The 27,785-nt window shown below is 36.0% G+C and overlaps 1 protein-coding gene across 2 annotated transcripts in view; it reads left to right on the top strand.

Annotated features, from left to right (window-relative positions):
• The first annotated feature begins 11,408 nt into the window (after nucleotides 1–11,408).
• The window catches only part of Ifih1 (interferon induced with helicase C domain 1), a 55,489-nt gene continuing 39,112 nt past the window's right edge, over nucleotides 11,409–27,785 (top strand). The window contains exons 1-4 of one of the 2 annotated variants that reach the window (XM_015479255.2): nucleotides 11,416–12,543; nucleotides 20,011–20,179; nucleotides 26,701–26,847; nucleotides 27,452–27,598. In XM_015479255.2, coding sequence (XP_015334741.1) covers nucleotides 12,091–12,543; nucleotides 20,011–20,179; nucleotides 26,701–26,847; nucleotides 27,452–27,598 — 916 coding nt within the window. In that variant the 5' untranslated portion in view covers nucleotides 11,416–12,090. Of the gene's footprint in view, nucleotides 12,544–20,010; nucleotides 20,180–26,700; nucleotides 26,848–27,451; nucleotides 27,599–27,785 lie in introns of both variants that reach the window. The other variant, XM_015479256.2, reaches the window with a different exon arrangement.

Below are 27,785 nucleotides of genomic sequence, written 5' to 3'. Positions count from 1 at the left end.
GGTATCCTGGTATCCAAAGAAGTGAGGGATTTGTCTTTTTAAATATGTCCTAGGCTTCCTTTGTTCTCCTGCCCTCTTTCCCTTATCTCTTTCTTTCCTGCATATGTGACTAGGCCCAGGAGATGCTCAATGAGATGGCCAAAAGTTAAGAAGCAGTTAGGCTGGAGGAGCCAAGAAGGAAGGAAAAATTCCTGGGACAAGTAATCTCAGCAACAGGTTGGAGCAGGAGAAGGTTATCTTGATTAGGGTGGAGGAAGAGCTCTGAAGGCATTAGGATTTAAATACCCCCTCCAACTTCCTGGACCCAAATTGGCCTCTATAATCCTACCCGACTGGATTTACCTATCTATACTGACTGTATCTATACTGACTGCATCTTTTAATTCTGGCTTCACTTGGACACATGTCTTGCTTTCTGGTCTTTAACTATAATGCTTAGCTGCTGCCATTAAAAAAAAAAATGATGATGGCACGTTCAAAACACAACAATAAAAGGGTTGTCATACAGTCACTATTTACAAAGTTATCCACATAGGTAAGAGACACTGATAAGGGATGAAAAAGCATTCTCTTAAAACACTGAGGCACTAGTACCACCCTTGGGCTGATGGTACAAGAAGACAAGGGTGCAGTTACTGAAACCTGGATAAACTTGTTATATGAAGAGTCTCCATGATATATGACCTTTAATGCAGAGATACAGGCTGAGCCAGATGACATGAATTTGAGAGAAGAAATTCCAAAACCTCACCCTTCTCCCTGCCTTTGATCTCCTGTCAGTGCTTCTGTTGGCTAAGCCTGATCAGAAACCAGAGGAAAAGGAAGTAGTTGATAAAAAGGTCAGTCTCTCAGGGCACAGAGCAATGTAGAGAAAGATGAAGAACAGATCTTCAAGGGCGATTGAAAAATATCAAGTATATTGAAGAAAAAAGAAGTTCTGAAACTTACCTTACAACTCTGCCCCAATTTAACAACTCTTTTAATTAGAGTCTCAACCTATGTAATTATTCTGTAAGGAAAGAAAAGATCCAAATAAATTGCATAAGGTAATATTTATAGAATAATTATATTAAATAGTGCATCAAAATACATGACTGAGCAACTAGGCTATCTAGGAGAGAAAGAGAAGAAAAAAAAACTAGATTTTTATCAGCTACCATTGGATTACATACTTGGGCCACATATTACAAGAGAATTAGGCAACCAGCCCAGGAGAAAGGAGGATGTTACCTAGTAACAGAATCTTTATGCAAGAGTTTCCTATAAATTGTCTAATAAAATCATAGTTAATGATATCCAAAAATATAATCAAATGGAAAGGTACAAAAAAGGGTTCAGTTGGAATGTAGGAGGTGAAGGGAAAGCAAGGAATGAGAGACAGGTAAGCAAGAATGAAAGATCAGGCAGAAATACACAGGAGAACTTATTTGACAGAGCTGACAAATAAAGGCCATCTTTCTATAGCCTCTATAGCAAAGAAAGGCAAAACAGACTTGGGTTCCGGGACTTTAAGGGGCAGGCCCAGGAATCAGAGCCCACCAAGTCCTAATGCGGGTAGTTAGGGGTTGGGTTGGTATGAGGGAGTGGTGTGCCTTCTAAGAAAGACCCTTGGGCTGGAAAGCACAACTTTTTCATTAAAATGGCGGCTGTCACTTAAGATTGCCATCCAGATGCTAAGCAAGGACCTTATAGGAGGAAAATATTGGGCATAAGAATAAGAAAGATCAAATAATAATTTACATTAAATTTCCTCAGTAAAGTATTCCTCTGCATATTATTTTAAATAAATCTTTACATAAGTTGAGAAAGGCTTTGAGGAAAACAAGAGTGATAGCTATTGGAAAGGCATGAGCCTAAAATATGTATATCAGATTTTAACCATATCATGAAGATAATAAATTAGTATCAATGCCAGAGTTGGAACGAATTTTACTGATTATTTTAAACTTTATTAATACAGATTTTATTAATTCACATACACAGTCTGACTTCAAGAGAAGTCAGATTGATTCTAGTTATTCTCTTGAAGGAATCATAAAACAAGCATATTCTGGACTGAAACTGATTCCAACTTTATCTATTGATTTTGAAACATTAGTAACTCAGTTTGAATCTCAGTTTCTCCTGTGAAAAAGGGAGATATTCCCCATTAGTTCAGTTAATCTTTATGTTGTGAAGAAAGCCCAACTCAACATATCTAAACAAGAAAATATATTGACTCATATGACTCACCAGTCTTGGATTCAGATTAGGCTTCTTCTGGTATATCAACAGTTTCTGTCCCTCTCCCTCTTCCTTAGGACAGGAGGGAGGCCCCCTCTCAACCCTTGATTCACAAATAGCTCGGGGAATTTCCACTTTATCTCTTTGGTTCTAATTGGGGTGCATGACCATCCCTTACTTAATCACCATAACTAGAAGGTGGGGTATATTGATTAGATTAGATTAAAACTGGCCCCAACCCTATAGTTTTCCCCTTCTAAGGAAAAAGGATTTTCCAAAGAAAGTCGATTCATTGAGTGCTGCTTCTGTGTGAGGCTCTACTGCTGATGAGAGGATTCAGAAAGGATGAAGATATGTTTCCTGGCCCTGTGGAGCTTACAGCTTACTGGGAATGGCGGATAAGTCAAATAGAAGTTTCAAAAAAGTGAGGCAAGTGCTGTACCTGTAGGAAAACCCAGGACACCAGGAGATCACATAAGGAAGGTCAGGAAGGTATAAGGTGGGTGTAGTCAAAGTAGTCCTACACAGTCTCGATGCATGTTACCCTGTGCCCTACATATAGGTGCTTCCCTTCTTACCCTCTGACTTTGTAGCAGAAGTACCCTGGGTCCTGAGCAGCTTAATTTAAAATGAATTTCTTTCCAAGATTGGGCAGAGGATTAGAAGCACAGATAATGAGGGAGAAGGTTACCTTCTTTGCTTTTATTTTAAAAAATAACACTTTAAATTATATTTAGGGGAAGCCACTAAAAATATAGATTATCACTTTTCTATTAACTGCCAAAAATTCTATAATTGTACATAGCTACAATTTTGCTTAGTTGATATCAGCTTAATCACTACTAATATAGTTAAGATTTGATAAAGCCCCACAAGGTGGCGGCAGAGGAAGATTCATGTATGGGTAGTAGTACAGAGAAGGCTCAGGAAGGAAACCTCAGAAGGGGATCCCACTTAACTACCTTTCTGATAAGGCTTGAATACAACCAAGATAAAGATTTGGCCTTGACTGCTTGTGTCCACCAGCTCTTCAGAGAAGACATCTTGTTATTCAGATTTCTGTGCATATAATGAGCCTTAGGTAGTTCTCAGCCCCATCAGAGAAATTTATTCAACCTCCAGAAGTCATTTCTTGTTTCTTTTTCTTTTTCTTTCTTTTTTTTTGTGTGTGTGTGAGAAAAGTTTCACTTGAAACATTTTTATAAGTTTCACGATATAAAATGTTAATATAACTCTTAATTCTTAATGAACAGCATGCACCACATTTGTGAGCATATACCATTTTGAAATGACTAAAGCAGTTCTGAGGCATATACTAGATATCACTAACAGTCCATGCCTGCAGCCTTATTTACTTTTGTTTTTCTATTAAAACTATAAGTCATTCATCTTAAAGTACTTTTTATTGATTGATTGATTGATTCCTTTCTTTTTCAGACCCAGGAATTGAACTCAGGGCCTCATTTGTGCTAAGCACATACTCTGTCACTGAGCTCCAGCCCCCACAGTATTACTAAATAGATCATTTGAAGCAATAGAATAATTTAGACAACTTTGTCACTTTCACATAGTGTAAATATTTCCCCATTGAAGTTCTTCCTGCATTCGAGGGAGAAAACAATGAACAAAATGAAATCATCAGTGCTAAAGAAGTTCTAAAAATTTCGACCAAGTTCTAGGAATTAGAAAGGACTATACAAGCTCTGGGGGCCTTTAAATTTAAGTATTCTCAACACAAATACCCATGTAAGCAAATAAGACACATACATATTAATTAGGGAGACAGAGAAGAAAAAAATAATTATTTTAGGAGTAAGCAGGAAATATTTTTATAGTGCAGTATAATTTCACGTTGTAAAACATGGCATAATTTGTGACCTCAATAACTAAATGCAGCATCACTTCACTCATTTACCAACATTATCCATACACTCTCATTTACCACAATAGCAGCACAATATTATTGAAACCCCTTTCCCTCACTCTACAAAATGGTAAACAGGTTTCAGAGCCTGTTGGTAAAGCCAGGATCCTGTCTGGAACCCATCTTGCTACTTGTCAAGTGTGTGTGTGTGTGTGTGTGTGTGTGTGTGTGTAAGTCCAAGAAGGCTCTGATTCAATATTTCTATTTTTATAAGAATTCTTTAGACATCATGTTTTGATCTTTCTATACAGAGATTTTCAAACACCTTTTCAAAAATACATAAACCCCAAAGTTTTTAAAAATGAGAGAGAGATTTGCTTTCTTTGGAATAGGGGGCATGACCCAAAGCTTCACCAACTGAGTTTCTGTCCATCACCCTATAAGTTATCTAGCATTAAGGCACACTGAATCTTCTCAGTTTGAACATTGTTCATCTACAGCATAAAAATTTGCAGCAAAATAACTACATTATTTTGGTATGAAATTTGAATTTCTTAATAGTATCCTTAACTTCCCACTTTGTGGTTGGTAAAAGTATAAAAAACTACAGTTACCTACCCAAACAAGAGATGAGTTGCTTCTTCTGTCCCTTGTCTCTTTCCTAAACCTGTAGGCTGAAGAACAACAAAGGGTGTAGGCACAATATGACTTGAGGTAAGCAAGCATTCTTCCAAAGTACCTGAATTATATTCCTTGTACTTGCTACTTTCTCTCTAGTTCATAGACATTAGGTGGCTTTTTCAGTTTAATTATATGTAATCCATTTTTTTTGCATTCCATTTTTTCCAAATACTAGATACAAATTTATACTTGAAGAGCTCAAAGTGCTACTGCAATGAATCTACATATTTTATATAATATATAATAGGTTTTATTTGTTCCTAAGCAAATATGTGACATTGTCCAGGTCAATGGACTTGGTGGATGAATGCTCCAAACTACAGCATGTTCCTTAATAAATTTCTGAAAATACATGTCCATTTAATTCACAGCATTAGCAATACTGAATTATAAATAATTCAGAAATATGTCTACAAAACACAATCCAGTTTTTCAAATAACCCTGGTTAGGCCCTATGTATGTATGTTTGTGTGTATGTGTTTGCCTACACATACAGTTTTTCTCAGTTACTGATGATAAAAAATATGCCTAAGACTGGGTAATTTATAGAGAAGAGACATCAATTGCCTCACAGTTATGGAGGACAGAAAGCCCAAGATCAAGATGCTAACAACTTCTGTGTTTGGTGAGGGCCCCATTTCTGCTTTCAAGATGATGTCTTGAATGATGGTCCTAATATGTTAGATAGAAGGACAAAAGGGACCAATCTCAATTCCTTATGGCCTTTATAAGGAAACAGGTCCCACACATGAAAGCAAAGCCCTTGTGGTCTAATCAACTCCTTATAGACCCCACCTCTAAAAGTTGTAATCCTAAAATCCATACTTGTGATATATTTCCAGTCTTTTGCAAACGCATATAGAACAAAAGAAACATTGAATCACCCAACCCATGTACTCCCAACTGAGGTCAAATAAACCAAGGTTCTGCTTTCTTGTCTCAGCCTCACACTACAGCAAGTGACCTTTTAGCAGGTTTGTGTGTGTGTGTGTGTGTGTGTGTGTGTGTGTGTGAGAGAGAGAGAGAGAGAGAGAGAGAGAGAGAGAGAGAGAGAGTTTGTGTGTGTGTATGCTTTGTTGGTGTTTGACTGTTTGAGATGCCTTTCAGGCCCAGAGCTAAAGTACTGTCTAATGCTCCTAAACATAGAAAGGCTTCCATGTGCCTTACAGAGAAAATAAATATGTTAGATAAGTTTTGTTCAGGCTTAAGTTATAGCATTAGTCATGAATAATTTGCTGTTGATGAATTAACAATATATATTAATAAGGCATCTTTAAACAGAAATACATACAAGCCAAGGTAAATGTGACCAGAGGCTCAAAATAACAGAACCCCCAAGGAGAGTGATGGCTCAGTATTCACAATGAACTATTTGGCACAATGGTACAGAACATAACTACTCACTTTCAAGAATATTCTCCATAGGCTAGCAGAAGCTGTAATCCCTGGTTCTCACCTCAGGCTGGACAGTGAGATCACAAGTGGGTTTGAAGGGAAAATTAACTGATGCTAAAGTTTCAAATCATGGAGCTTTTGGTGCAAGGGTTAAACATCTTTCCATGTGAGGCTATTTTGAAGATAGGGCTGAGAAAAAATTTCCTGTAATGTCACCTGGCTCACTTTGTGACCACAAAAAGGGAATCAAGTGTGCTGTTTTGTGCTTCCTCTTGGGAAATACTCTTCAAAAGCAATGTGTATATTAGGAAGATAAAGAAACTGGGAAACAAATTTTCTAGAATTCTTAGGGTCATATTCCAATAAAATGCCTGAAGATCCTGTAGCATTTGTTTACTATCAAAAATCAGAATGTTTTGCTCCTTGTCATTTAAAATAGTTGCACATGAGCTGGGAACAATGCCTGTAATTTCAGGTACTAGGGAGACTAAGTTAGGAAGATAGCAAGTTTGAGGCCAGCCTGAGCAACTTAGCATGATCCTGTCTCAAATCAGAAAATGGAAAGGGCTAGAATGTAGCTCAGTAAGAGAACACTTACCTAGAATGTGCAAGGCCCTGCTTTCAATCCCTAGTACTGAAAAAACAAATGAATATTTGAATACAGACTCCTATGAATATAGATGCACTTATTGAAAAAAAAGCACTTATATGTACAACTATAATATTATAAAATACAACCAAAAACTAAAAAGTAAAGAATCAGGTGAATGAAATAAGATTTTTTTGAATGCAATTTATATAATCTTGTGCATTAATGATAAGCAATATTTTGAAGTTTAAAATGTTTCATTTTTAAATTTTTTAGTGTAATTTTTTGTTATTTAGCAATTCTGAAATTTGTTTCAATGTATTTCTATATTTTATTTCAATAGCTCATTCTATAGACCTAATATTCCTAGTCCTACTTTAAGACTATCAGTTGTAAAATTAGCAGGAGAGGAGTAAAAAATATTTAACAATTTGTATACAGCGGGCATGAAGCAATTAAAACTTCCACTTCTCAATGTCTAACCCCACAGTGACCATTGCAGGGTGAAGAAAATGGCAGTCTAATTACATTTGACAAGAGATTGCTCCTAAGCATTTCATTTATTTGTTAATTTGATACTGAAGATTGAACTCAGAGGTGCTTTACCACTGAGCCATCTCCTTGGCCCTTTTGTTTTTCATTTTCAGACAAGGACTCACTATGTCACTTAAGGTCTTGCTAAGCTCAACCTTGTGATCCTCCTGCCTCAGTATCCCATGTCATTGGGAACACATTTGTGCAACACTGTGCCTAGCCAGCATTTAAAATAAAGTAAAAGATGGATAGAGAGAAAGGATGGGAGAGGAGGGGAGAAGTAGGGGGGATAGGAAGGGCAGCAGAATAGAATAGACATTATGATTGATGTATGTACATTTCATGTATGTATTATATGTCAAAATACATTCTACTGTCATGTATGACTAAAAAAAATAAATCGTATGGTAAAAAAAAAAAATAAAATAAAGATGTTATGTCCACCGAAAAACTGAAAAATAAATATTAAAAAATTTTAAAAAATAAAGTAAAAGAAACAAAATCTATGCCTTTGAGGTGAAGTTACCATTTTAACAAAAACACCTGAAAGAAATTGTTTTCAAAAGACTTAAGCTATGGTGGAAGAATTTGAAAAATGAATGTTTGAAAAATTACCCACTGAAATATGATTTGTTTGCCAAAACTGTTTGTTATGTAAAAAACAAAACAAACTTTTAATGTGAACACTAGAAACTACAATGTTAACTGAATTGGTAGAAGTAACTAGGAAATAATTATCAAAATCAAGTAAACTTAACTAAAACTTTTTTTCCCCTATTATGGGACCATTAATGGTTTGAAATTGAAAGTTAAAATCAGTGTTACTTATTTTTTTTTAAGTATAGTGAATTTTTTTTTAGAGAGCGAGAGAGAGAGAGAGAGAGAGAGAGAGAGAGAATTTTAATATTTATTAATTCTTTTTTTAGTTCTCTGTGGACACAACATCTTTGTTTTGTATGTGGTGCTGAGGATCGAACCTGGGCCAGGCGAGCGCGCTACCGCTTGAGCCACATCCCCAGCCCCTAAAATCAGTGTTACTTAATAATAAACATTCCTGATAAATAAGCCTATAAATTTCTTGCAAAAATAAAAGACACTGAGTATAGACTACTTATTATATACAAATTATATACATTGGCTACTTATTATATACAAAACTAAATTATTTCCTTTATAGAATGTACTTTGTTTGAAAGTTGGTACAATCTCTTTTCTTTTATTTCTGTAAGCATATTGGGCTGCCGTCACTTTCTAGGCACATAAACATTTCAAGTCTAGTGATAAGTGCTTTTCGGTCCATGCTTAGAATAGAATAACTTTATGACATGGTATTGGCATTATTATTTTACAACTGAAGTATATTAGGTGATTCTCTTAATCATACAATAATTAGATCGTGCTAACTGTGAACCCTACACTCTGGGCTCAGTCTCTGTGCTTAGCCACAACTCCATACTGCTAGGGTAAAAGCATTTAACACTTTAAGTCACATAGAATTGCTCTTTATTGATATATTTTAGTAAACAAATGAAGGACTATCTAAAAATTCTTAAAGATTTTCTCATTAAATTAAATTCATTGTCAATTTCTTTGGAAAAAAATATTACTGCTTCACGTGATCATTATATTCTCATGACAACTGTGATTGTTCCTGTTACTTAAATGTAAAAAATTAAAATGAAAAGTTGGACAATAATGAGAATCAGTTATTCAGGATCTTCCTGAACTACCACAGAAAGAACAAAACACTAAACAGTGTTTTAAAACTGATGGAGGCTGGAAATTATTTTGGTGGAGGAGGCAGGGTATAAACAACAGGCAGGTCCAGAAAAAAAAGGGAAAGACATAGATCAGCAGCCTTTCCTATCTCAAAAGAGAAAGGAAACTGAAATTCACATTGGGAAAATAAAAAATGAAAGTGAAAGATATTAGAAGAAACCAGACAGAGGAAAATACCCAAAGAAAAGGCAGAAAATAAACTAAATCACCATGCAAAAATATACATGAAGAAAAAAGATTCTTTTTGAGAGACAGGGGCTTGGTTTTTGTTTCTTCAACCTTTCTCCATAAGCGGCCCTATCAAAATAATGGCAGATTCCTGAAAGAGAGATTCCTTTCTATTTCCTTTACTGTTCCTAACACACTCAGTCCACATCACTCAATCCTTATTCAACAACTTCAACTGAGAATGACTATGGATTATTGTTGGTATTATCATGTGATGTTGATAATGACAGGTAAGCAAGGACAGTTATACATGGAAAACCAGACAGAAAAACTGTAGTGTGTATTTTCATCTAGCTCTTAACCATAGTCCTCATAGCATTTATCCTTATCTGACACATTGGATATTTGTTGGTTGCTATTAATTATCTGTCTTTCCACTCCCATTTAGTATGTGGGTTCTATAAAAATAGAAACTTTTAAATATATTATTATTTATTTATTTATTTTGTATTTTTCATTTTATTAACTGCATTTAGAACAGAGCTGATCATAAAGTATTAGTAAATATTTCTTGAGCAAGTGAATGAATGATATAATTTGAATAACAAACACTTAAGCATTTAATTTTGACCCTTTCTCCACCAGGACAACAATTTGCTGGTTAAGAAAATGACACTATCTGTTTCCCCATAGAAAATAACCAATCCCTTCTCTTTCTCCAGTGTTTAGAACCAAAATATAGAAGGATAGGTGCCAGGGAACAGAATGGCTTTTGGTTGATTGGTCAATTTGTGCTTCAACATATTGAATTAAACCCACAGGTAGCTGGCAGGGGTGGGAAGGCATTGGGAGATACATTTTTGCAATAGCCCAAAATGAGATCTTTGTAGACCTAATCACTAAAATTAGTAAGCTGAATACTTCTGTAGAAACATCAAATTTGATTCTCTTTTATCTAATTACAAAGTCAACTCCCAAAACAAGAAATAATAGAAAATAAAGAACTCCACAGGGCCAAAGTTCCATTCACTTCAATAATTCTGTGTGCTAGACATCAGGCCAGCTATTAGCTAACTCAATATTCCCATTCAGAGGTGAAATCATCAAGGGCCTCCTATTCATATAGCATTTTACTGGCCACTATACATATGTCCCTTCTTCCATGAGCTTACAGTTCTTTGAAAGAGAATCTTAGTCATATACTATAATTCTAGAATAAAATAAGACAATATGCTGTAAATTGCTTATTTGTGTATTGTGTATGCCTCAGTAAATAAACCTAAAGACTCTGAAATTCCCAAGGTCCAAAGAACCACCAGGCTTCAGTGTACTATCCACATGTCACTGAATATGCTTTGCTAACATTAATTTTCCTAAATATATCTTTGATGGCCTAAATGACTCCTCCATCTACCATGTAATTCCAAACCATGAAGTTATAATCATACTACTACAACCACAGTTGCCCAGGGCTGCAGAATGCCTTCTAGTGAGCCGCAACCTGAAGCACTTGTGTTTTTGTGGCTTCTGTACTGAAATGAAGCTGCCATTTTTCAGTGTGAATGTCTTTTTTTTTTTTTCTCTCATTACATAGACAAATGTTGATGTTTACTACAAGTTGGTACATTAGTTGCTAATTAAGTTCCTAGTTGCTTCAGCCAAAACTTGCTGTATCGAATCCAAGAAAAGAATGGCAGCTATATCAAAAATAAGTTGTTGGGGATTTTGTTTTGTTTTGTTTTGTTTTATTAAAAGAAAGTTATCTATTAAAGAATATGGAGGAACTCACATGCTGGGAAATAGGAAACCTTCAGTCTTGGCTTCCTCCTGAACTGAGTTAGTGGTTAAAGTACTTCTGCATCTGTCATCAGGCCCTGGTCAAGGATATATAAATACTAGCAATCTAGGCCTGAGGAAATCAGGCTATAACTGTTTATTATTACTTATTTTTTTTTTCCCATACTCACACCCAAATTCTTGGCGGAACAAATTAGTTCTTGGGAGTCCAGAGGTCAGGTTTATTTTAGGAAGGGTGCAAAGGTAACTTCCTTCTGGGGTTCTGGGGTTCCTGGATTTTGGAACCCTGTTTTTCTTAGCTTCATCTCCTGGCCAGATCCTTGCAATTTCACCCTCTGGCTGGATCAGACTTAAGTGCCTTCACTAGCAAAGGGTAATTCCTTTCTGCTCACATCAGGGTCTGGGGCAGTCTCTCTTCATTTTCCACATGGGAAGTCCCAAATCTCACACTTTTCTGCTCTCTACATTTTAGCTGACAAAGGATCTAATTGTTGAGGCAGAACCCTGCTGAGAAGCCAAAACACAGGCCCCGGGGAAGTTTGCCATTGCTTTGCTGTTTTAATGGATCCAAGAAAATTCGCTCTCCTTTGCTATTTCCCATAGTGACCTCTACCGAAGCCGTCTCCTAACCCGCAGCGACCAAAGGGTGGCTCCTCCCGGGAAACACACTGCCGGCCCTGGGGCCCTGGAGATTACGTATGAAAAGTCTTTCGAGAAGAGAATCGAAACAGAAACCAGTCCAGCTAACCACAACAACTGCCTGGTGGAAAACAGGACTCAGCGAAGGTATAAGTGTCGCCCTGCTAGAGCCAAAGCAACACGCCTGTCAGTCGGAACCTGCCGCGTCCGCGACCGGGACACCGCGCGCGCTGCCCACCTGCCTGCCCACCTGCTCAGGCGCCACCGCGCTCTCCTGCCCCGGCCCCGGGTCCCGCAGGCCACCGTGTCGTTGGGCACAGAGCAGAAGACCCTGCCACCTCAAAGCAGCTGACAGCGATACAAACACTCAACTGTGGACCGTCTAGTTGGGAGAATCCTCTCCCTCTCTGAGAAAGAAAGATGTCGAATGGGTTCTCTGCAGACAAGAACTTTCGCTATCTCATCTCTTGCTTCAGGGTCAGATTGAAAAGTTACATCCAGGTAGAGCCTGTCCTGGACTACTTGACCTTTCTGACTAATGAAGTGAAGGAGCAGATTCGCAGGACCGTGGCCACTTCTGGTAACATGCGCGCAGTTGAATTGCTCCTGAACACCTTGGAGAAGGAAGTCTGGTCCCCTGGCTGGACTCGGGAATTTGTGGTGGCCCTCCAGAGAACCGGCAACACCTTAGCGGCCCGTTATGTGAACCCGGATCTCACAGACTTGCCCTCCCCATCTTTTGAGAAGGCTCATGATGAATGTCTCCAACTGCTGAACCTCCTTCAGCCCACTCTGGTGGACAAGCTTCTGGTTAAAGATGTCTTGGATAAATGCATGGAGAAGGAACTGTTGACACTTGAAGACAGAAATCGGGTAGGTGTCAGTTCAGAGGGAGCTGGGCTTTAAGAAAGATTTTTGCGAAGTGGGGATTGCAAATTTTTTTTTTTTTTTTAACTTCTGTGGGCAAATCTCGTTCCCTCCTTCTTTAAAAAGAGACGATGTGGGCGCTGGAAAACATAATTTTGAAATTTTAAACACAAAAGAATTAACTTTCTTATCTTTTCACTGAAATAAACTAAAGAACTAACATTAAAGCAGGAATTTGTATTGATAAATACTGTTAATTGAACACTTACTATGTACAATTATAGTAATTTTATATTTGAAATAACCCATGAAGAGTCGTAATAGAATTGTTTCTTTTCTACAGAAAACTGAGGTAAGTTAATTTGCTCAACTTCTTCCAGGAAGAACAGTGCAGAGCTAGATTCATCAAATCCTGATAGTACTGAATTTTAGTTCTTATTTAATGTGGTTACATGGAACAGAGGCGAGCAAACCATAGCCCCAAATCTAAATCCAGTCTGCTACTCATATTTGCAGGCCCAGAAGCTAAGAATGGTCTTTGGGTTTTTGAATTTTTTTTTTAATTTTCTGTGTTTATAAAGTTTTATTAGAACACAGTTGTGCTCATTTGTTTACATATGTTTTATGACTGCTTTTCACAGTTGAACAGAGACCATATGGCCTGTAAAGTCTAAAATATTTATTATCTGCCCCTTTAGAGTAAAAGCTTTCCAATTTCTGCCCTATATTATTTATTATACCATTTAATCTTGGTTCAAATGAGGAAATTATATAACACACACACACACACACACTTTTTTTTTTCTTTATTTAACCGAAGTTTCCATGTTCTTTGGAATAAAAATTTGGAGATAATTCACTTGAAGAAATATGTTGCCAGTTGCAGCTTTTCATATTAGGAAAGGAATAGCAGATTTTCATAAAGGTAGCATTTTGATAGGATGAATTTGACAGGTGATGTTACAAAACTTAATGTAATGTTCATTGTTTTTCAATGAATGAAAATATACTATGAAGTATACAAATACTGGCCTACTTGAATGCTGAATTTGTATACTTGAAGTATACAAATGCTGCCTTATTCATGGTTGTAAGTCAAAAGTGTATTTTAAAAGCTTTGTAGATAAATCACCACAAGTCAAGGGTTTTTGTCTATACTATGTTATTATTTTGACATTTTCCTTTTTCTGTTTGATTCATTAATTATGTGTATCTTCTTTACAATGTTCTGGGTATCAGACTAGTTGGCTTTAGCCTGTATTATGAGTTGGTCTTTAGTAACTAAAGTTAATGGTCCTTCATAGACTCAACAGCTACAGGGCCTATCCAAAGACTCAACATGCGTTGAATTGTGATGGCCAGTTTTCCCAACGAAGTAAATTACTTTACACTGTTGTCTGTAGCGTTTATGTCATTTTGTGTATTGAGCACCAACTAGAACGCATTATAGTAGTCCAGCTGGATATGACAAATGTGTACATCACTGTAGCAGAATCTTAATTTGGAAGAAAGTATGCAGCCTTCAAGCCAGCTGGAGATGGAAGATGGCATTTCCAGCCACAGTAGCTGTTAGGAAGTCCAGAAGCAACAGAGTCCAGTAACACCACAAAGCTGTTTATGTTTGGTGGGTATGATGTCCCGATTGCCAGTGAAACAGCACTTCTTCTTATTTACTCTAAATACTTCTGCCTATCAGCATCACTTTTGTCTTGCCTGGATTGAATTTCCGCCAGCTACATTTTATCCAAGTTCTTGATTCTGGCAAGCTTGGAGGCAGCTAGCAGTATTGCAAGGGATTTGACACAAAGAAGACTGGGAGTAAAGGGACTTTTGTGTAATGATGGCAGTTGAGGCCAAAGCAGCCCAAACTTTGCCTCAGATTCACATTTCAAAGGAGACTGGAAAGAATGAGGAGCTATTTATTTGAGACTAGGAGTAATAGGGACTCTGTGAGAGACTAATAATTGTGTGTGTGTGTGTGTGTGTGTGTGTGTGTGTGTGTACATTATCATTTCCAAAATTAAGCTATGGAAACAAGGAGAAGGAAACATTATACTTGGAAGAATCTCTAGTGATGTGGAAATCATCCATGATGTTTATCCAATAGCAGAAAGTATGATGAGACAGTCATGAGAGTTTATAATGGGAAGATGTGGATTTGGGGCTATATTTGCTTTTTACTACATAGACAACTTTGGGAAGCTATTTAAGTTTTCTAATCCTAAATTGATCCAATGAAAACGAACATTGTATCATTTCTTTTTTCATAGTGTTTTAGTCAACATCAAATGAAAAATAGTGTTTAGGAAAGAACTTACTATTTTGATATAATTATATTGATTTTATTAACACTCATCTGGTTACATTTCCATATAAAGTTTAAGCTTCAGGGATTTAGGTAAATCTCATGTTGAAATTGATATCTGCTTCTAAAAGTCCCTAGATTAAACTGATTTGAAGGGGAAAATACATCTTTCATTTCCCAAAACCTAGCCAGGACTAGGTATAGGGTTAGTATTTAATAAATACTGATTACTTGATTAATTGCTTGAATTCATTTCCAAAAAATTCTCTGGAATGAGTTGAAAACACATGATGTGTTAGATTGCCTTGTGAGGCATTGGAGAATGAATGGGTGATGTGCATTAGATTTCTAAATGTAATTTTTGACAGTTTAGAAAAAGATACCAAAAGTTAAGCTCAGCTTAACTAAGTAATCAGGACTTCTAAAAATTGATCTTTTATTTTTATTCTTTACTTGTGTTCCAGTAGACATTTCCTACTTGGACTGTGATTTTAGTTTAGGATTCCTACCTCCATATGCCAGCCCCTTCCCCCAATTAAAGCAGGGATTCTGAAAACGATCTGTGACTTAGTTTTGTGTCCAATAAGTACCCAACAAACCTATTTAGTTTATTGATTTATTCATTCATTTATTGAATTTGTTGAGTGGCATATTTGTGCCAGACAACAAGCTAGTGGAAAGATAAAGAGAAAACCAGAGACAATGATTGTGCTAACCTGGAGTTCAAGTTGCAATGTTAGAGTTCATCCTTCCTACCAATAGCTAAGGAACACCTACTGTACTCAAGGCACTATCCTAAATGCTGGAGACACAGCAGTAAACACTAGTTCTTTTACAGATCATTACAACTGAACCATCCCTGTAAGGGAGTGTCCCTGTACTGCCCTGCTTCTTTTAGGGTGCATTGTGACAACTTGGCATACCCATTGATTTAGACAGCTGTGGACTCTGTAACAGAAGTGATCATCTAAACATTTCCACAGAATCTTAATGTAAATCTGAACAACCCAAGAGAGGTACATGTTTCAACCCTGCTCAAAAGAATTCGACACATGTAGTCTTCGTCACTCCATACACCTTTTGTTTATTTGGGAAAAACAGAAGTACTAAGACTAGTCCAGCTAGAAGCTAAGTCCTATTTTCCTCAAATGAAATGAGTGTCTCAGTCAGTTTTCTCCTCATTTATTGTATTGTCAAGCAAATTAGGAAAAACAAGAGGAAAAAAAGAAATATGAATAAACTTAGCTGTCAGTTTGATATTAAACACTTATGTGATTAAAACATGAACAAATTATATGCTTTAACATAATTTTGCTTCCTAATTTACTGTTATCTAATAGTTTAACTCTACTGGATTAAAAAAAAACATTATATTTAAATAGAAATCTGAGATTATTATACAAGAAGAAAAAACATTTTTCATTAACTGTACATCATGTGGGCAAGCCAGTGCTTAATGAAAATATCTTTGGCTTTTTCACTACTTTCTTTTGGAAAGAAAAACAAAAACTAGCAGAAAATTTAGAAGTTGCTTTACCCACAAATTTTACCATATTTATTTGTTTTATATTGGTGCATTACAATGATACAGAATAGTGGGATTCATTTTGACATATTCATATGGGCACATAGTATAATTTGATTAATTTCATACCCAGTATCCCCTTCACCTCCCATCCTCCTTCCCCCTGATCCTCTTCCTCTACTCTATTGGCCTCTCTGCTGATTCCATGAGTTCTTTTTTAAATTTATTTTTTCCTCTCTAGCTTCAACATGTGAGAACATGACCCTTAACTTTATGTTTCTGGTTTATTTCAGTCACCATGATGCTTTCCAATTCCATCTTTTTTACTGTAAATGACAATTATGTTCTTCTTTATAGCTGAGGGAAACTACTCCACTGAAATTCACCTATATTTTATGTTCCATAAATTAGTTAGCAATGTTGCCATGGACATTGTTAAATTCATAGAGAAAACTTGCAGTAGGGGAGGGAATCATTCTATATCAATCTCAAGTTTAAATATTCCCCTTCTAGGAATTTCTGTTATTGTGTTTATATATTGGGGTCTAACATCTTTATAATATTATAGGAGAATAGATTAAGAAAAATGTGTGTGTATGTGTGTGTGTGTGTGTGTGTGTGTAAAATTACTTCAAAGGGAACTGATGTACTTTCCAGCACCCAAATGGGGATGATTTCTTAAAAATTCAGAATCTTGATGAAGCTACTAAAATTACACAGATGTTATATATATTTCTGCATTCAAATAGTACAAATAAATGTAGAAAACAAAAGCATTATAATATGCAAATGCCTGGGATCAATAAAGGCAAAGAAAATGTGACATATGTGTTTCCAGAGTAAAAATCCACTTAACAGATTGATAGTCAAAGAAAATTTAGTGAGTAGAAAATGCTTAGATTCTTAATAAAAGTATTCATTACAGTGCCCATTAATTCTTTTTAGAGAAATACTTTCTTATTACTTCCTTCAAGTATATTTAAAGCTGATTAAAAATGGGATAATAAAAATGGAAATGATTGAAGCCAGACATGGTGGTGCACTCCTGTAATCCAGCTATTCAGGAGGCTGAAGCAGCAATATTGTAAGTTAAAGGCCAGCCTCAGCAACCTAGCAAAACCCTGTCTCAAAATAAAAAGTAAAGGGCTGGGGTTGAGGCTCAGTGGTAGAGCACTCACCTAGCACTTGCAAAGCCCTGGGTTCAATCCTTAGCAGCTCATAAAAATAAATAAATAAAATAAATATATTGACAACTACAACTAAAAAATAAATATTAAAAAATAATAAAATAAAAAGTAAAAATTCTGGAGATGTAACTCAGTGATAAAGTACCCCCTAAGTTCAATGTTTAATCCTAGTATCAGGAAAAAAAAAAGGAAGGGTTGAGTTAAAATGAGGTGCTGAAACCAGTGTAATTTGTGTCAATAGCAATTACTTCTCCAATTAGTAGGAAATAATAAAACTCTTACAAATACCAGAGAAGTCAAAAAATTTCCATTAGGAGATTAATGAAGTTAGAGAAAAAGTAGGAAATGAGCAAGAAATTGCTTAGACAATGGTTTGTGAGAGATGGCCTGAAATCACTTAAAATTTCATAAGTTTAATTTTTAAGTGCAAATAATCACTTTTTGACAAAAAATAAAATTGAAGAAAATTTTTAGCTATGATTATAGCTCAAGAAGTCAGGTTTTAGCCTCTAAAGTCAATTACCTGTATGAAATTCTACCTCTGCCATTTACTAGATTTTTGACCTTGGAGAGAGAGCCAAACATCTTTGTGCCTCTTGGCCTTCTGATCTATGAAAGGGGTTTATGTTGGTACTTACTTCAGGGTTGCTAGCTTAATATATGAAAAGCCCTAGAACAGTATAATTACCTATTAGCTAATAGGACTAAAATGACCTTTGAGTAGAGGTCATGTAGAACAATTTTTTTTATACTAAGTAGTGTCTGCTAGTGAAATGTTTGTAAAAGACCAGGCATGGTGGCCCATGCCTGTAATCCCATTGGCTTGGAAGGCTGAGACAGGAGCCTGATCATGAGTTCAAAGCCAGGGCTGGGGATATGGCTCAGTGGTTGAGTGCCTCTGAGTTCAATTCCTGGTAGAAAGAAAGGAATTAAGGAATTAAGGAAGGAAGGAAGGAAGGGAGGGAAGGAGGAAAGAAGAAAGAAAGAAATGTTTATAAAAGTAAATACTTTCCTAGGTCATCCATAATAATAGATAATACTAAATTTGTAGAAAACATTATTTGAAAAAAGGTTAACAAATCCTTGACATTAAAAGGTCTTGGAATATATTTAAAGGACTAGAAAACACATTTTGTAAGAACAAACTAGTCTAAACAGCCGAAATTATAGATATAGAAGATTCATAGATATTGAGAAAGAACCTTGAGAATATCTATATCAGTGTTTCTCAATTAGGAGGCTGGTAAAAATCACATGAGATGCTTAAAAAAATGTTTGAAAAATGTTCTGTGTCCCCAACATAGACAAAATAAACCAGAATCCTTTGGGACAGATGCTAAACATTAGCATTTTTTAAAGTCTCCACAGGTGTTTCTTATGTGCAATCAGGATGGAGTAACACTCGAATCTCCATGGTGGCCTCAGTTTCCACATGTGGAAATGGAAGCTTAGGGAGATGAAGTAGCTTCCTTGATGCCACAGAAAGCTAATGATGGCGTCATTTCTTTCTGATCTAACATGATTTGTGTTAGTCTTTTCTCCAAATGTCAGTTACTCTATTAGAACCTATTTTAGGAAGATGCATTGTGATAATAATTATACAAATGATCCACATTACAAAAAGATTCACTAGGTTAAGCCCTGCAGCTCGAGAGTCTGAAACAAGAGGATCGTGAGTTCAAAGCCTCAACAAAAGCGAGACACTAAGCAACTCAGTGAACCTCTAAATAAAAAATACAAAATAGTGCTGGGGATGTGGCTCAGTGGTCAAGTGCCACTGAGTTCAATCCCGGGTACCCAAAATAAATAAATAAATAAATGGGAAAGAAAATGAAGACTAAATATTACAATGACTGGATATGAAATAAGTCTACTTCATACTTTACAAAAGGAATAGATATAGAAAAAAATGTCATAATATTAAATAAACAAAATTTTGGAAAATTTTATTATAGTAATTATAAATAATGCAAATATTAAATAAACAAAAATATGAATCTGTGGTTGTAATTACTTGTTTCCATGGTAGTAATAGTGAAGAAAGAGAAGTTGGATAAAAAATATTTTATTTCCCATTTACAAATTTCTTGTGTTGAACGGAAATAGCAAGCCATAGATATATAGAAAGAAATTGGTAAAAAAAGATAAAATATGGTTATTGATGAAAGATGCTTTCTTATGTTCTTCTTATTCAGAATGAGGTAAAACATGTATTTCTAAGCATCAGGTTTGGGCATCAAAATGGCTTAAAAATTACATGTTTCAAAGGGTGTTTGATTCAGAGATATTTTTCCTGGTAGACTCCAAAATTGCTGCATGTAGCATTGCTGTTTTCCTTAGAATCTGAATATAAATTTTTTAAAAATACTTACGCTTAATTGCTCAGTTTTCCTAACAGATATTTCCTGTTTAAATTTATTGATATGTTGAATTTATTTCTACTTTTCTCTTAACAGATTACTGCTGCAGAAAATAATGCAAATGAATCAGGTGTAAGAGAGTTGCTCAGCAGGATTGTGCAGAAAGAAAACTGGTTTTCTACATTTCTGAACATTCTTCGAGAAACAGGAAATAACAGACTTGCCCAGGAGTTAACAGGTGTTGCTTGCTCAGAAAGCAATGCAGGTATTTCTTATTTTACTAGGGATGATTTTCCACATTTTGCCCAATAATTGAAAGTTTAATGAAACCTATAGACATATTGCCAAACACCAAGATTTTTTTTTTAAATAGCAGTTTTCAAATGGGAAGGGATTTGGTAGATTATTTATTATACAAACAAAGAAATTAGTGCCTGAGAAAAAAATTAAATTATCAGAGCCCGCAGAATTCATCAAGCTGGACTAGAATATTGGTGGTTGACTCAAAGTCCAACCAACATTCCACTATTAGTCTTATTTTGAAAGCATGAGAATGACTTGGAATTTTTAACAAGGTACTTTTCGCATTAAAAAGATGCAAATAAATTGTGCAAAATTATTTTAGTGGTTATTAAAACTCTGCTGCATACACTTCTGAATATTTTCATAAATGTTAAGTAGTTTGAAAATTTGATGACGGGTTTGTAATTACAACACATCTCAACTTCATGTAATATAAATTTTAAAAAATAGTTAATAACAATTTTTGTAGCCCTTTTACATATATTATTTTATATCTAATTAAAACTTCCAACTTATTTTTCTTTCCTTAATATATTCTCTATGCTTTCAAAAATATCATTTATAAAACAAGTTAAAAGTTAATTGCCAACAAATTAATAATCATTGCATGCTGACTTCACCTCTTTTCTTCACTCATTCACTCATTCATTCATTCAGTGAACATGTAGTGAGTGCCAGATGTGGTGGGCTGTTCCTGGTGCTGAGGATATGGGGTTAAATGACATGTAAAGTCCTTCTTCCCATACACCATAATTTTTAGTGGAACAAGGTACAGAGTAGGCAATTTTCTGAAGTACATATGCAAAACAAAAACAGATAAATATGAGTGATAAAGTAAAATTGCTAAATTATTAAAGAAACAGCATGTTATGTTTTATATTATTTTATGAAATAGCTTTATTTTTGCCTGGCAATTTAAAATATATAACTATATAAAACTATTCGTTTCACTCTTTAAAAGTGGTCAATCTAGGACGGGTATGGTGGTGCACACCTGTAATTCAAACAGCTTGGGAGGCTAAGGCAGGAGGATCACAAGTTCAAACCAGTCTCAGCAACTCAGCAGCAACTTAGTGAGGACCTAAGCAACTTAGCAAGGTGCTGTCTCAAAATAAAACATAAAAAGGGCCAGGGCTGTACCTCAGTGGTGAAGCATCCTTGAGTTCAATCCCTGGTGCCAAAAATAAATAAATAAAAGTGGTCAAACCAGCTTTCAAAAATCAGACTTTCAAAAGTCCCATGGTCTGTTTGTCAGCAACTTCCAGGGGTTCTACTGTCATTACTTCTATGAAGTATGTATCTGTACCAATATCTATATATATATGTAGAGAGAGAAACAGACAGACAGACAGACACACATACACATACACTCAGAGTGAGACAGACAATGGGATAAAAATGGAGCAATAGACAGAGTCAACTTTCTTTACCATGGGGTGTTTACAAGCTCTAAAGAATTATGAAGTGGCATTAGTACAGCATCACATCTTTAAGACGAACTTAAAGTTCAAAAGGCCTTGAAACTGTTCTTTCTCTGAAATTATTTAAAAATTTGGGGGATTATTCAAGAATGATCAATTAGATAAGCAATTCCATGATGCATTCACCAGCAAGTTCCATGATTTCTGTTTAGACCACAAAATTATGACTATATATTAAAAGTCCTTCAGAATAAGAAGCATCTTTATCTTGCTTTGATTCTCTGGTGGGGCCTCAATAATATCAAGATCACATTTTCTTTTAGGTATTTATTATTTTCCAGGAATTTTTTCACACTATAATTCTAAGGCCTATTTGCTAAGTGAAGGGACTTCTAGCCAAAACCATACACACACACACACACACACACACACACAATGATGGGCCAATTCCCTCTTATATACCTCAAGAATAAACCTGGGCTACTCCCTAGACCACCCCCTCTCATGATGAGTACCTACTTAAGACCTCATGGGACCATCCATGATAAATCATTCCAGGACTTGACTTTCAGTGGAAAACGGCTACAGTCCAGTTTATTTTTTGTTTCCCAAGAAAATTTGGCCTCAGTATATCAAAAAATGTTAGAAAGGGAAGTTTTTCAGATCAGAAAGTCTCTGGTGAACCCTTCCCCTGTTAGAGGGTACCTGTTCATTGTATGCTCGGGTTCAGTGGTATAATTCTTTAGCAAATGGTCTATAAGTTCTGCTTTAAAGTATCTTCCAGATCTTTCTGACATAAATGCGTGTCTGGCAATAGTTCTTGCCAAGATAAGTTTTCAGTTCCACTTTACCAGGTGCCTAGTTGGAAGTTCATTGTAATATTTCAAATTATAATTTTTTAAACAATAGTCATCTAGTAGAGTATATTTAGAAAATCCTATGTAATGCCAGTATTCTAGCACATCTTATTACATATGCATTGTATTCACATGCCTCCGTTTTTACTTTTCTTATAATATGCCATAAATTTGTATTGTGATTAGGTCTCTGGTTGTCTGTTTAACAATGTCATTGGGACTAGTTTGTCCTGATTTTCCCAGACCAACCAATCATTATATAAAAGTGGGAAAGGCTCATGAAAAGAAATAAGTGTCTTCAATTATTCATCAGTCTCTCTTCTCTCCCTGGCCCCATAGCAGTGTTCTCTCACAGTTGAGGCTTTCCCTCCTTTCAACCAAAGTGCGTAAGGATGGATGTTGACTCAGAAATGAGAAAAGTGGCAGAGTAGAAATGGTTCTAGGCTTCCTTTGAAGGCTAGATGGAAAACGCCCACCCCATCTGGGGCTCACTTCTACATACATTCAGAGTCACTCTGACCAACAATATTTTCATTGCCTCAAAACATCTAGTCGGGAGATTTCAGGGATTTCAATATTATTTGCTGAACTCTGAACATTTTTCTAGCAAGCTTTGATAATTAGGACAAAGTTGTGATATTTTTCTTGTGGTGAAGAGCTACTATGAATTGAGTTGCCCCCTCCCCCATCCCGAAGAAAGCTTATAGCTCTCAATGTAACTGTATCTGGTGTATCTGGAGATTGGGTGTTAAGAACTTGTTAAGGTTAAATGAGGTCATAAGGGTGAGGCCCTGATCTAATAAGGCTGTAGCCTTATAAGAAGAGGAAGAGGGAAAGAGATCACTCTCTCTCCATTGTGGGATGACACAGTGAGAAAACCACCATCTGTAACTCAAGAAAGAAAAACTTTGTAAGCACTGACTCTACTGGCATTAGGATCTTAGACTTCCAGTCTCCAAAATTGTGAGAAAATTTCTGATGTCTAAACCAATCCTCTACTCTATTTTGGTCTGGTGATCTCAAATAACTAATACAAATTTGGATACCCCAAAAGTTGGATGCTACTAAACAAAAAACACATTGAAGTGACTCTGGAACCAGGTAATGTATAGAAAGTGAAAGAATTTTGAGGTGAATGCCAGAAATATAGGTTTAAGGGTGATTCTGATGGGGTCTTAGGAGAAAATGTAGAAAATTAGAGACTGGAAGAAAGGTGATCCTTGTTATAAAATGGCAAAGAACTTGGTGGAAGAGTGTTCTAGTATTTTGTAGAAGGTGGACCTTGTGGGCAATGAAATTGGATATTTAGCTGATGAGATTTTTAAGCAAGATGTGGAAGGAGTGGTTCTGTTTCTCCTGACTGTTTGTAGTAAAATGATAAAAAAAAAGATGAGTTAAAGAAATGAGATAGCAGAGGATAGGCAGTGGAGAGTAGAGAAAGGACAGTAAATGTCGACAAGACGCCAAGTATGAAGAGAGCCTTTTTAACATGCCCGAATGTGTTATAAGACAGTTCCTATTTCTCAGAAAAGGCAGATGTTTCCATCTTGCCAAAAGTTCCTGCATAATCTATAATCTGACCCACGTCCACTGTGGGACAATTGGAATATCGAAAACTAATCAGGAGGAGCTTATCATCTAATTACATTCCTGTAAAAGAAGGAGCATGGTAAGATGTAAATGGCACTCTTGCCCCTCCCAGGCACACTGCACCAGGAGCTCTGAATCTTTCTCTCATTTTCCTTTTTAATAAAAGTCTTGCTCCTTGTTTAACTTGGCCACGTTTGCCGTGTTCATTCTTCCATCCAGTGGAACACATATCCAACTCCTGCTGGTAACAGAAGGAATTAGTAACCAAGAAGGGACCAGAACTTGAAGATCTGGGAAATTCTTAGCCTCTTACAAAAACGTATGGCAAAGTGTGTTGTGAAAAGAACATGAAGGTACAACTGAACAAACTCTTGGTAAATAGATTGTGGATGTGACTTGCACTTAATCAGCCATTTCAGCAGGACACAGACTCTGTCAATTTGAAATAAAGGGGAAAGAAAAGGCAGGCTGGGGGTGAAGAAAGACTGTCAGATTTCTTGGATTCTGCTGAGTTAGACCATAAAACTATTGGACTATGAACCTGTGCTTTAAGGAAAGGCAAGAATGACCCCAAAGCCATTTAGAGACCATGGGACTGCCACTCCCAAACATGTCAAGGAAGCAAAGCTGTTTCCTCCTTAGTTTCAATTAGTACTACCTCTCTGATTTTGGGGAGGTGCCTCAGAAGTGGTACTCCCCTCACAGAGACCAGAAAGCTCATGGCTATCTGAAAGAGCAAAAGGAGCAAGGTTGCCCTGCCATCCCAGTGGGCCAAAAGCAGAATGTCAAACCAAAGAGAGTTCTTGAGCTGTAAGATCTGAAGGAATTTGCCTTGCTAGATTCTGGACTTTGTTTAGCTCAAATCACCTTTTCCTTCTTTTCTGTTTCTTCCTTTTGGGGATGGAATGTTGATCTTCTGTTCATTCCACCATTGTATTTCAAAAATCCCCTAATTTGTTTGGTTTCATAGACTCATAGCTGGAAGAGAATTTGCCTCTCAATGAATCACACCTAGCACCTTATCCAAATCTGAATTAGATAACATGTGGACTTTTGACTTTACATTTGATTCCAGAATGAGTTGAGACATTGTGGGTTCTTGAGATGAAATGAATGTATTTTCCATGCAACAACAAGAATATGAGTGGGGTAGGGAGTAATGAAATGCTGTGGGAGAAATTATATCTCGTCAATCCATAGGTTAGAGCCCTAACCCCTATTATGACTGTATCTGGAGATGATGTCTTTAGGAGGTCATGAAGGAGAGGCCCTAATCCGATGTGATTGTGGCCTTCTAAGAAGAAGGAGAAAGAAAAGTGTATCTCTCTCTTCCCAAGTGAGGACACTGAGAAGGTGGTGGGTGGGTGTACTCTAAGAAGAGGGCTGGCAGTAGACATCAGCCATGTTGGCACTAGGGTCATGTTTGGCCCAAGTCTAGAAGTGAGAGATGAAATCTCGGTTGTTGCAATTACCTGTTGATGGCATGTTGTAACAGCCCAAGCAGGCTGATGCAGAAGCCCAAGCTCTGTATTCTTAACATTTAATGCCTCCTGGTTTCTTTCCTGAATGTGTGATCTTTAGTTACACTCTTCACCTCCCTGATCCTCACTTTACTCCTCTGTAAAGTGGGGATATTATTTAACATCTAGGTTTATTTAAAGGGTTAATTTATTTAATATATGTAATTATCTAATATATATTAAGCACAGAATAAATTGACTATTTTAGCTATAAGCCCCAAACATGTTCAACAGCTAGATGTAAATATGAGCAGAATGTCAAGTTGGCTACTTGTCCGAAGTCACAACCCCTTCTTCAAGAAAATCTCTATGCAGCTTCCTTTATCCTTTAAGGTGGGTCAATGTGTATTAAGACCTTAATAAATTTTCTTCATGGCATTGGACTTCTGTGACAGATTGAGCTTCTTTGTCTTTCTTTGTGTCCTATAAAGGCCCTTAATAAAACAAGGCTGAAAAATAGGAATAGAGGAATGGAAAAGAAAAGAGAAAGGAGGAATACAGAATATTTCATTGAATTAAAAAAATCTCCAGGAATTCAGAATACATGAATTTAGTCTGACATTAAAGCAGATGTACAACTCACGCAGAACATACAGTGAGGGAACAAAATGGTGAGAGCACAAGCTAAAGAAAAACTATCAAATTTGCATTTTCATTAATTCAGCCTTAAATGTAGCTTAGAACCACTGAGTCATTGAAGGTCATTGTCAGACAGCAAATAATCTCACTTTATTTATGATTAGCACACACTTATTAAATCGTCTTTTTAGATAAAATTCAGTCATTACAAAAAACTACAGTGTTCATATTAAAAGTAAAATATTATGTCATAATAAAAACATGCTTTATGTCTTTAAAAATGTCAAAGATTTAAAGTATGTTACTGTAAATCTATTAGGGGCCCACATTTCATTTTCAAAATAACAGCTATTTACATTGTATAAAAATTTGCATTGCAATTCAATTTCTATTTTGCTCAGAACTTTAAAATATTTAAGAGTATTCAGGGAACCTCTATTTTAAAAATAGCAGTGGGTTATATGTACTGTATGAAAACCTGTGCTGCACTGTCATTTACATGTAATACTTTCACAGAGATTGAGAATTCACCCCACGAAGATGGTTCTGAAGTAAATGAGTTGCGTCTTTCAGTCACAGATCAGCCAAGCCTAGACAAAGAGGGCCAGAACATGGAGAATATTACATCAGAGTCATCTTTTGCAGATTCTTCTATGGTTTCAGGTACTTGAAACATTGAGATACTTTATATCCACTAATTAATACTTACAGAAAAATCGGTTGATGCACTAATGGTATGATGACCGACTAAACATAGGGAAAATTTGGGCTCTGGGATTTGTGAGCACTTTTATTATTAAAGTATTTTTACAGGAAATTAAATTAAAATGATTCCTCTTTCACTAAAATATTTTAAATGAACATAGTATTAAACTGTTGTAAATATGAACATACTTGCTTCTGATTTTACTTTGTATGAAGTCCACAGCCATTTTGATGTGATAACTAACATCATAAGCATGTGCTGTTTCTTGGTTTCTAAATGCTTTCAACATAACATATTTGGATAGAAAGTTGGGAGGTGGCATTCAGTTAATTTGTTTTCAGTTAATTATAGTTTCAAAGTAACAATAACAGCTATTTACATTGTATAAAAATTTGCATTATTATTCAATTTATATTGTGCTCCAAATTCTAAAATATCTAAGGGTATTCAGGTAACCTCTATTTGGAACCCCATTTTTTTTTTTTTCAAAATAATGATGGATTGTATGTACTGTGTGAAAACCTGTGCTGCACTATTTTTATTCTATTCTTTAATTCACAGAAATTGGGAAGTCATGCCATGAAGATGGTTCTGAAGTCAATGAGTCACTTCTTTCAGCCACAGATCAGCCAAGCCTATGGAAAGAAGGCCAGGACATGGAGAATAATACATCAGAATCATCTTTTGCAGATTCTTCTATGGTTTCAGGTACTGAAACATGTAGATAATTTATATCCATTAATTATTACTTCCAGAAAAATTAATTGGTACACCAATGACATCATGACCTATTAAAGACAGGAAAATAGGGGCTCATTCTAACACTTTTAATCACAAAGATGAAGAACCACAAAGAACCACTGCACAGGTAGGATAGGAATGAGCAGCATCAAGG

The sequence above is a fragment of the Marmota marmota genome, unplaced genomic scaffold, assembly GCF_001458135.2.
Source record: "Marmota marmota marmota unplaced genomic scaffold, marMar, whole genome shotgun sequence".
Lineage (NCBI taxonomy): Eukaryota > Metazoa > Chordata > Mammalia > Rodentia > Sciuridae > Marmota > Marmota marmota.
Note: the sequence above shows the minus strand (reverse complement) of the source record. Positions and strands in the feature narration are given on the sequence as shown.